General features: G+C 36.2%; 1 protein-coding gene across 1 annotated transcript; it reads left to right on the top strand.

The window, feature by feature from the left end:
* Positions 1–1,027: 1,027 nt before the first annotated feature.
* mogat2 (monoacylglycerol O-acyltransferase 2) lies at positions 1,028–7,832 on the top strand (the record flags this gene model as incomplete). Its single annotated transcript, XM_081353618.1, has 6 exons — positions 1,028–1,121; positions 1,611–1,789; positions 5,888–6,092; positions 6,334–6,508; positions 6,986–7,185; positions 7,678–7,832. The coding sequence occupies 6 exons, from the start codon at positions 1,028–1,030 to the stop codon at positions 7,830–7,832; spliced, it is 1,008 nt and encodes a 335-aa protein (XP_081209744.1).
* Positions 7,833–11,857: the final 4,025 nt, after the last annotated feature.

The following is an 11,857-nucleotide window of genomic DNA, read 5'->3' as shown; positions in this document are numbered from 1 at the left end:
CTTGCGTTCGTTACAATACGAGAATTTGTGAAGACACAGCAGCCCCTCCCGCGCGCGCGCCCTGCTCCGCTCAGCATCCATAGAGAGGAGCTGAATCACCTGCCACTCTCATCATCACGCAACGTCTGCAATGCGCTCAAAGCCCCGCCCACTAAACTAGAGTCCTGAAGACATCGCTGTTGGAAATGATGGGAGAGATGCTTAAAAATAGTTTAAACATGTTTTACTCATTTATAATAATACAGATAATTATTATAATGATATTCTGCAGATACAAAATTAACCATTTTAAAATGTTTTTTGAAAAAAGTCCTTTATGCTCCGCAAGACTGCGTCTATTTGAGCAAATATAGCCTAAACAGTAACATTGTAAATGTTATTACAATTTAAAATAACTGTTTTCTCTTTTAGTTTACTCCTGTGATGGCAAAGATGAATTTTCAGCATCATAGTGTCACATGATCCTTCAGAAATCATTCTAATTGCTCAACATTTCTTATTATTATCAATGCTGAAAACAGTTGTGCTGCTTAATTAATTTTTGTGATTTTTTTCAACATTTATTTTAAATAGAAATCTTTTGTAACATTACATGTCTTTTCTATCATTGTAATGCATCTTTGCTTGAATAGTGCTTAACTCATGCTTAACAATAGGTGAGTAATCAATAGGTGAGTAAAGGTTTTATAGCATTCCATAAGTATTTGAATGAAGATTATTACTTAATATAAATTTACAGCATGAGCATGTCGGGACTCACTCAAAAACGCCTTTTTGCATTAATCCCTTCTTTTCATGCACATGTCGGCATAATTTTGCACAGCTATTTGCCTCTGGGTCAAAAGTCTCATTGGTGTAATATCAAGGTATTCTTGGGTGATAATCCTATCACTTGCCATGAATGATCAGATAAGGAGGTAGATGAGAGGAGGAGGGGAGCAGACCAAGACATGGTGTCAGACTTTGACCCCAGAGTGGAAATCCTAGCTGTGCTGATCTCTCGGTTCTTGTCGTCTCTGGTTTAGACATGAAGATTCATTTTGCTCCGGCTGATGTGCCTTTGGTTCGGAGGATCCAGACTGCTGTCGTTTCGCAGTGGGTCTTCTCTTTCCTGGCCCTCGGTAAGTGCACATGCTTTCACTACCTTTATTTTAAGTGTCTTTGCAAAGCCATCAAGCATTGGCATTGAATGAGATCTAATCACAGTCTTTGCTCTGTATTCTGACATATATTGCAATAGGTATATTATTTTACTAAAGTCAATGATATAGGGTGTACTTAATTTGTCAATTATTATGAGATATTTGTGATTTGTCCAATGGCTATCATGCCCTAAAAGGAATAAATAGCAGGAACATAACCTCATACAAAAGCCTCTTTCTTGAGACACATCACTACATTTAGAAAAATCGGGGGGAAATGTGATTTTAGCAAATGTATTTTGTTTGTGAGTGCTGTATGTGATTTTGCAGGCCTTGATCAAAGCACCAACATAGTTCAAAACCTCCAGGTCAAAGTCTTCAGATGGAAAGATCCCGATTGTAAATGCATTAGTGCTGATGCCTATGCATTTGTGCATCCTGTGTGTTTATTTTATGTCATTTTTTCAGCCCCCTGCTGTATTGTACTGTTCCTCTTCCTGCTCTTCACTCGTTTCTGGCTCATCAGTGTGCTCTATGCCACCTGGTGGTTCATCGATTGGGAAACACCTTCAAAAGGAGGAAGAAAAGTGCCCTTTCTGTGCCGAATGCCTGTGTGGGAGCACATGAGAGACTATTTCCCCATAAAGGTGAGTGGGTGGACTTACTGAAGCATACATACACTCTCAGAATTTTTTTACAAAAGCTGTCACTGGGACAGTACCCTTCAAAAGGGTACTAATATGTATCATTTAGGTGCTAATATGTACACTTTTGGTACCAATATATACCTTTGAGGGACTAATATGGACTCTTTAGGTACAAAGGTGTACCTTTTGAAAAGGTACCGCCACAGTGACAGCTTTTGTACCTTTTTTTCTGAGAGTGTAGCAACATGATATCTCTTGTTTGTTTTGACCTTTTAAATTGGATCAGAAACAGATTTAGTCACTTTTATGAACCGTGTCATATGAGCTACCTTAAGAGATTTAGGGTTTAAACTGTAGCCTATTAGCATAGCTTACAGAATGGCATTATATGTCAAGTGTCTTCTTTGCTGCCAATCCTTTTGCAGTCTATATGCATAAATGAACATCAGTATAATAGTGCTTCAACCAAATGAAACCAATACACTGTTATTGCTTTAGGGATAAAAACAAGGCCAAACCATTTAAATGTACAGATAAACTGTGATTTGCAGGCCCACAGACTGAGATATCAATCTAGTACTGCCATCTAGTGTCTATTCATTGTCTGAAAAAAGCAGCCTCCATGCAGTTCTATAGACTGAAGTATGATTCAATACACCCCTGGTTTCAAACACAAGGCTTATGCCTAGTTCCGGACTAAATTGCATTATTTGAGCTGTTGTACAGCTTGTACTGAAATATCTTAAAATATGCCAGTGCCATTGTTTTGTCTCAAGATGCACACCAGTAATGTGTTTTTCTAAGGCATGTTTAAAAAAGCTTCTTAAATGTCCTAATTGAACTAAGACCTTATCCTGGCTTAATCTAAGCTCTGTCTGTGAAACCAGGCAATATAGTGTCTTGATTTGCTTAATATAAAAATCATTGTGATGTCTAAAATATGTCCTTTAAAGGAACACTTCTTAAATGTCTTAATTATCAATTAGATATGGTATTAGTAACTAGAAAACACTTCATCTTGTCTATTGTAAAATGTTTGTCTAGGGTTTGTGGCATCACCATACATGAATTGTTTTGTTTTCATTGTGGTTATATCTTCTCAAAATACGACCAGTGACATAAATATCAGATTGTTCTAATGCTTTTAAAAGGGCACATTCTTTGAGTACTTACAAATTGCCATTGGCTTACAGAACATTACGTTTCATTGTAATCCTAAATGCATGGTGTGTTTACATGGTGTGTTTTACATTTCATGTGTGTGGGTGTGTGTGTACACGCACTTACTGACTTACTTACTGATGTACTTACTGACCTGAACTTTAGATATTGTATTTTTTAAAGACATTTATACTTTTATTCAGCAAGGATGCATTAAACTGATCATATAATGTTTCTTGAGCACAAAATCAGCATATTAGAATGATTTCTGAAGGATCATCATGTGATGAGCTGATAAGAATGTAAATGTGTACCCTGAAATGCAATGTAAGTCACTTTGGATAAAAGCGTCTGCCAAATGCATAAATGTAAATGTAAATGACACTGAAGACTGGAGTAATGGCTTGCTGAAAATTCATTGTTGCCATCACAGGAATAAATTACATTTTAAAATATATTACAATGGAAAACAGTTGTTGTTTTAGCATAAAAGTCTTTGTCCCACCCCAAACTTTTCAATAGTGTGTATGCTTTCATGCATCTGTAGAGAAAATGTACAGTATACTGCGGATTTTGTCTATAACAAAGTTTAAAACTAAACTCATAAGTGCTATTTTAGTGGCAATCTCGCTATACTTTGTACTCTCGTCATTATGTTAAAAAGACCTTTGTTTTTCTCAGCAGTGACTGCATCGAGTACACCAAAACAGCACTGAATTGATTAGTGTGTCAGAGAAATGTTATCACTCTGGTTATTAAACCCTTGATACACTAATGTCTCTTATCTGTATGTATCTGTCCATAGTGACACTCTTTTACCTCTTGAACAACAGAGAAGGCATTGGCCTCAGAAGCGACCATTGGTTCAGAGTAAATGAGTAACTGTAAACAATGTGAGGGGCTTTAAACCCCATTCAATAAAAGTGTCATGGCCATGATCTTGAAAGGAGACAAAAATACCCATTTATACCCATCAAAACAACTTAACTTCAAAGGTTAATGAATGAATGCGATTGAAATTATTTAGATTTTGCTTAAAATGCTACCCATTCCCTTTTTCATTTAAGTTAGTTATTATTTCATTCTTTGTATAAATCATAAGAGCTCAGTCATTTACTTACAATTGTGTTTTTTTTTCAAAGAAAATTGACTTTTTGTCAATTCACCATACAATCTGGGTTTATCGGATTCAAAAGGAGACACAACATATGACTAAATGCGTCATTAGTTATAAAGAGCCCTTGCTGCTAAACAGAGCATTTGTATTCGGAGTGAATAATTGATTAAGATGAAACCTTGCTTCAACCACCGGTACAAATTTTCCCTTATTTCCTCATTCAACCTCTTGACTTGAAAACAGAGCTCAGGGATCTTGGAATAAGCAGACTTTTGCTTATGCAAGGTGGCCAAGGTGGCATGACCTTCCTCCACAAGTGCAGTGTTGTTTCATTTTGGTGTCTTAATAATGGTGTGATAGGAATAGATTTGGTGAGTTTTCTCTAGGAACACCCTATGGCGGGATGCCAGCGTTGTAGAGAGCCGCTGTCCTTTTTCAGGATTTCTAATGCTACATGCAGGGGAGTTAAAAAAAAAAATGTTTTATCAAGGTTTGAAGCTAAACTGGACAGGACAGTGGAACTCCAGGACCGAATTTTGTCATCCCTGCCCTATGGTGAAACTAGGCTACTTGGCATTATCAAACCAGGATTTAGAGACATCAATCGTTCATCAATCAAACACTTCTAACCTGATAAGATGTTAGCTGTGCAATGGGACCTCTACTTTTTTTTTTATGACCATCCTTACAGCTTTCATCTGGTTAGTCAGCAGAAGAAATGTACATGGTTAGCAGTCAGAAAAACACATAAAAAATTGCCTGTGTGAGGGAGAACTTCGCCAGTCTTAGTAAACAGTAGTTAGTGGAACAGTATTTCCTTAATAATTAACCCATCTACAGTAGACAGCATTGGCATTCATGTTGATCACTAAACAAAGTGGCAGATCCAATGACAAACAGAAATTCATTTACCTATAATTATTATTTTGCCAATAATGTCCAGCTGGCTGTACATTATCCTGCTTATTACATAGCTACACTGAAGAAGAAAAAAAGGTGTAGGATTTACTTGAAAAATTTCACTTACAAATAATTACAAAGAAATGACAAATAGCACATTGATTTGAAGTAGAAAGACTGAAATATTTTTCTTGTAAAACATACTATACTCTGATAATTATGTTTTATGTTTTATTTACAACTTAAAAAAATGTTGTTGTCAGTGTAATTGACAAATAAATAAATATGTGAACATGAAATATTGAGACGAAAAAATAGTAAAGTACAACAAACAGCCAAGACGCAAGACGAACACTGCAACAATTGTTTTAATTGAAAGTAGCTACCGCTGTGATAATGAACTTATATTTTTCATATTCATGAAATTACATGAATGCACCGCCATTCTCGCTGTTGCAGCTCTTGCTTTTGGTGGATGTGTGAGTGGAATGGATATTGATCACTGAAAGTCTATGAAAAGTGTTTCACACTGCACTCAATTCCATGTTTCCTTAGAGAGCAAAATTAGTTTTTCTTGGAAAACTGTGTTGGTGATTCTGGTTCTGGTTCTTAGAACTTCCTGTTTTTGTTCATGTCAGTCCAAATAACACACCAGTCTGTTTGATTATTAATGTTCTGTGTTGTTGTTACTTTTAGAATTTTGTTGTACTGTACCTTGCAGTTAGGTGATTGGTAAGGTATTAGCAGATCCTAGATCAGTGTGAAAGGTCATTGTAGAGCCAAATGCAGTTGCACTGCACATGATCAGCACATGATCACTGACCTTTAACAGCTGCCCTTTTAAGAAATGCATGAAACGTATTCACATTCTCAAATCCTTAAGTTGTTTAAATCACTTTACTTCTTTATCTCTTTGTTAGCTGGTGAAGACGGCTGATCTGGACCCTAGGAAGAACTATGTACTGGGTTTCCATCCTCATGGTATACTTGTGGCTGGTGCATTTACAAATTTCTGCACAGAGGCAACCGGTTTCAGAAAACTCTTCCCTGGGCTGAAGAGCAACCTTCTTATGCTGCCTCTCTGGTTCAGAGCCCCCTTCTTCAGAGACTACATCATGTCTGCTGGTCAGTAGTTTCCCTGATCACAGAATACTGGATAGAATACTGTAAATATTTATTAATATGCGATAAACAAACTTTATCATAGAAACCACACTCTTAGAAAAAAGGGTTTTTGGCTCAATTTAAAAGATCCCTTTATTGCCAAAAAGGTTCTAAATAAAGAGGAACTATTGTATTTTGTATTTTACAAAATAACTGTATTTAATACCAGCTGTAGTAACTTTTATGTGTGTGTGTATTCTAGGCCTGGTTCCATCGGACAAGGAGAGTGCCAGCTATCTGCTCCGGCGGAAGGACGGTGGGAACGCTGTGGTCATTGCAGTTGGCGGTGCTCCTGAGGCTTTGGATTCCCACCCTGGGGAACACATCGTTCACCTAGCCAATAAGAAGGGCTTCATTAAGCTTGCGATAGAGCATGGGTAAGCAGCAGTTAATAGCATAAGAGGCAATCGCAGCCTCTTATTGTATTTGTGCCAGTTATTCAACGCCAGATAGTTCTCTTGAGCAACAGTTCGTCGTTTCTGAAATACAAACTTGAGCAACTTGCAGTTGCAAGTAATATCGTTGAATTTATGAAAGACTCTTTGACCCACGGTGATGATTAAGAAATTTTACGTGGTATAAAAGTTAATAGTTGTGACCAGGAAGAGTAAAGATCAATTATAATTTATACATATTTATAACTATTTTACACTTCTCTCTGGAATACCTTTGATTGGTTTTTGATTGGTCAATTGCAGCATTCTGCTGTCAGATCTTTTTAATATTTAACATTTTAACTAAATTTTCATTTCTTGTCAGGGTTTGTTTTATGATAATGATTCCATACATTATCTCTTATTTTCTCACAAAGAATTTAGTTTAAAATCTATATATTTTTTTCATATCTCCTCCAGTGCAGATTTGGTTCCTATATATTCATTTGGAGAGAACGAGCTATTTGACCAGGTGCAGAACCCCCGTGGCACCTGGCTGCGATATATTCAAGAGCGTCTGCAACGCATTATGGGCATTTCTCTACCCCTCTTCCATGCACGAGGTGTTTTCCAGTACAGTTTCGGCCTAATACCCTATAGAAAGCCCATCAACACTGTTGGTAAGTGCAATCAAATATTATCAATATCAGGTCAAGGGTTGGGTGCAAATCACATCCATATTCTGTGCTAATATCTTTTTGTAGTCTACCCTAAACAGATGCAATGATCTCTCTCACATTTGTTAGCCATTTATTGGTTGTATTGTACCAATGCACAAGTCTTATCTGTTACCACTTTTAGCCTACTGTAGCAGGTCCAAACCGTTGCAAAAGCTGATATTTGCTTTTTAGCAACCCTAGAGAAATGTCATATCAGCAAAATATCTGTCTGTCTGTCTGTCTGTCTGTCTGTCTGTCTGTCTGTCTGTCTGTCTGTCTGTCTGTCTGTCTGTCTGTCTGTCTATCTATCTATCTATCTATCTATCTATCTATCTATCTATCTATCTATCTATCTATCTATCTATCTATCTATCTATCTATCTATCTATCTATAAAATCACATCACCTTTGTTTGTCAATTATGTAGCTAACATATGAATTGTCTTCTCCAAGTGGGTAGGCCAATCCCAGTAGAGAAAAACGAGAAACCAACAGCTGAAGAACTGGATGTGTTTCACCAACGCTATATGGATGAACTCACCCGCCTGTTCGAGGAACACAAAGGAAATTATGGAGTACCTGAAGACACTCACCTGCTGTTCCAGTGAGCGATTCAGAGTGTGTGTAAGAGAGATACAGAAAGAAAGTATATGTGGTTTAGTTTCAGTGGTGTGTAGTCAGCATTTAAAACATAGTTGTTTTGCTATATACTACCAATTGTTGAAAAAAATATCAGCATTCTATTTTCCTGATAAATGACAACATTACAGTTATAATCAATTGGCTGCGCTTTAATCAAACTTTTTTTCATGTAAATTCATGTTTTAGTTTTTCCTCATTCGCTTTGGTACATTTCATTCGAAACAGTCTTAACATTCTCTAAAACTGTAAGTGCAGTTATCATAACTGTTTGCTTGATCATCAGAACTCTATTGCATGTCTAAAAAATGTAACTGTTTCAGTTTATATGTAACACATTTCTACAAAATGTACTGTATAGATACAAATGTATTACTGCTGCAGCTGCCTCTGTTTAGGGTTGTGACGTTCCTCCATGTTCAAAAATGGTGGTGATTGTGCTGGGCGAACTCCATATATATGCTTCCAAATTTGATTGGCAGGATTGTGATTCGTATTTTATTACAACAGCAGGCCATTTGCTAATTTAGATATTACAAACATTCCATGTCATAGGTTTTTATGGAATATACGTGCATCAGAGTCTGTTTAAATGACTACTGACACAGAGCCAGTAATGTTTCTCCACTGAATCTCAAACGACGTTTGCATCTCGCAGGAGGATTGCAGTGTAAATGGCTCTGGCCATTACAACATGTAAGACAAAGTTACGATGGATCTCATTCATCTGATTATGTAAAATATGAAAGTCTTTACGTCAGAGAGATAGACAGACAAATGCATCCCTGTCCCACGAGGCTATCTGTGTCCTCCGGGATGATTTGGGTCTAAGCTTGCATCACACTTGGTCTGTCCTGTTTCACAATGCTGGTTTAGAGAATAATTGGTTATGCCAAAACATTTCTTCACAGCCAGGTTGACTACACACGCAATGACCACAGGGTGACCAGATGTCCATGCCGATTAAATCAGGCTTTGAACATTGCATTTGGAAAGACGTGCCAGAAAGACATTAGAAACGTGCCAGAGACAGACATCACATTTGAAGGTCAGCATTGGACAATGGCTGTTAGGAAGATATGGAAAACATTGAAGTCATTAAACTGGCCGGTTGCTATGTCATTTGTTCAAATATAGTGAAAATATGAAATGCATGAGAACATTGGGTCGAAGCCAGGTAAACCCTTGATATGACTCTGCAGTTGGTTACATTAGTACAGAATAAAATAGGTCTCATTTGTGAATGGTGGGTTTAGAGGGGAGGCAAGGGGGTGTTTCACTAACCTGTAAATTCTGGCTCTTGTACTAGCAGCTAGATTGACAAATTGGACATGCACCGAATAACCTGTCTTATGTCATATGATAACACCCTGAGGAGCTATTAACGATGTCTGAAGGTACAAACGGCTTAAATTCAAATGGCATGGGGCAACGTTTTTATGGGAAGGCTTTCACAAGTTTTTCTGAGTCAAATACAAGAATAAAAGTTTAAAAAAAAGTGTGCTTTTTGTTGGTTTTAACCTAATTCCTAGTTCCAGAAATAAAGAAGATCTAGAATTCTCATTTAACATGGAAAATGTGTCATGATTTAGTGGAGGATTTCTGTAACCTGGTTGAAAACAAACACTTTTAACATGAAAATGACATGAAATTTCAACTATAACAGTAGATGGCTGCAGAGGACCACTCATTAGCTCATTTGCCAATTCCACTCCCTTTTTTCATATGTTTTGATTTTGGAAATTATTATAAAATTAATATTATAACAAATTATTAGTAATATTATTGCTATGAACTATATAGCAAGGATAAGTCATAAAGTCTCATACCATTTAGATGAAAGGAACTTCATAAAATGAATAAATAATTAAATAAGCCTAGATTTTACAGTGGATGCGAAACCGTCTTGAATTGCTCCCACATCATATTGTAAACCACATTTATGACAAAGAACTACACATATGCAGTTGTCCTCTGCTTTTGACACTGTTGCTGTGCTACTACGGATTGAAGAATATGTTGAATAACGCAGACTAAAATACAGGGAGGAGCTGAAGCCTGCCGCTGGTTTCGAGTTTTCGAGTTAATCGTAATTTTTTTAGGGAGGCTGGGTGGAAATTTAGGGGGGTTAAAGCCCTTTCTAAATTGGGCCTAGTGTCGAGCCTGATTCAAAATATACTAAAAATGGCCCAAAATAGCAAAATATTAGCGAAATAATAATATAGAAATGTACTAATATAGTGTTTGAGTGTATATTGTGAAACAATCCGAAACCATTATAACAATTTACCGTATAACATAATTTTTCCTCCCATCTATTTTTTAAAAACTTTTTTTAAATGTTTAAATAGGCTCCATAGGTAATAAATAGCAGAGATAGTTGCTCTCAATGAAAGCCTGTATCTGCATGATAAGGACAGTAGCTTGCATTAATATTTGTGTACATCTTAATATGGGTTATGGAACATGTATGCATACTTCCATGTGTGTGTGCCAGCGTGTGGAAGTGTGTATGTCAACAAACACGTGGTATCTTGGTATCTAGACACTATGGAATTCATATTTAAAGCCTATTATGATCCTCATTTTGGTGTTCAAGATAAACAGTTATGTAACATCAGGTTTGGCCTATAGAGTTCTTTTAAGGTATGAGTCTCCCTCACTCATGAATGGTGAATTTATTTTTTATATTGCACTGGAGTAGATGTGATGAGATTTTTAAAAATTCTAATAATAATGATTTTCTATCTTAATCAAAATCTTGTTATGGGATGTGTGCTATCTTGATATGAAAATCAGATTTTTTTTTAGAACAAAAGAGCAAAGTACAAGAAGACAGAGGCTTAGTATGTTTTTTATCACTTCAACAACACCTTATCTGCACTTGACACCAGTAGATTAATGCATGTAGTGTTGATGGCCATTATTGCAAAGGACAAAAACATGCTGCTGATGAAGAAGTAAACCATAAAAGAAAGAAGAAAAACAATACAGACGCTGGAAAAACATTCTCCCCATATCTCTTTGACCTTCAGATTTATAATATGAGACATATATGTTACTTTAGAAGCATTTACTGTAATCTGTAAATCAGTACATGAATTAATGCCAACAAATTAGGATTTGTCTAATATAGACCAAGGTTCAAAGACCAGCTTAATCATCTCAGCCAAATGGACCTTTGATATTGATACTGTAACTGTACAAATTTGCAGTCTAAATTTATTTCCTCATCCAAGTTGGGTGATTATTGGCACTCAGTAAAAATGGTCATTATCAGTTTACCTGCTGTGACATCTGGTATCAAACTCATAGTTCAATATTGTAAAATATTACTCAGAACTATATCAGACAAAAAATTATTTCATAAACTTCAATACTTTAAAAACACAAGCTGCTCAAATTTATAGTTGAAAATTACAACTGTAATTTGTGAAAATGTTTACAATACACCACTGACTAAACTGACATTATCAACTTAATGTCAATAATGAATGATAATCATTTCAAGATGATTCTTATTAAATGGGTATTCTTTTGAAAACATGAAAGATTTGCAAATAATAATACAGGCTACTGTATAATATTATACAAGGCATAGCATGAATTACACCAAAAAGCACATTTTTAAATTTAAAGCAGTTGATAATTTGTTTGAGCAGTTGAAGATCATAGCAATAAAGGTGAGGGTTCTCTCTGCCGTCTGAGTGGTGGCCAAGTCTGCGAGAGGAACAGGGCAATGAAGGTCACTGGCAGTAGCAACACTGGCCTTGGTATTGTGAAAAATGAAAAGTGGAACATTATGAAACACCCTATATCCCTAATGGACATTCAGTCTGGCAGGCTGCTATCTCACATTTTTTTTCCATATTTTAGTTTCTTCTGGGGCTTATTGAAGTTTTGTGTAATGACTTACAAAGTAGATTATTATTATTAATACCCATAATAAAAAAATTGGGTCTTGGGGTAGATTGAATAGACCTTATTAAGAGCA

The sequence above is a fragment of the Scardinius erythrophthalmus genome (genome assembly GCF_964197995.2).
Source record: "Scardinius erythrophthalmus genome assembly, chromosome: 23".
In the NCBI taxonomy this organism is placed as follows: Eukaryota; Metazoa; Chordata; class Actinopteri; order Cypriniformes; family Leuciscidae; genus Scardinius; species Scardinius erythrophthalmus.
The sequence above is the reverse complement of the archived record's forward strand: the minus strand, read 5'-3'. Positions and strand labels throughout refer to the sequence as shown.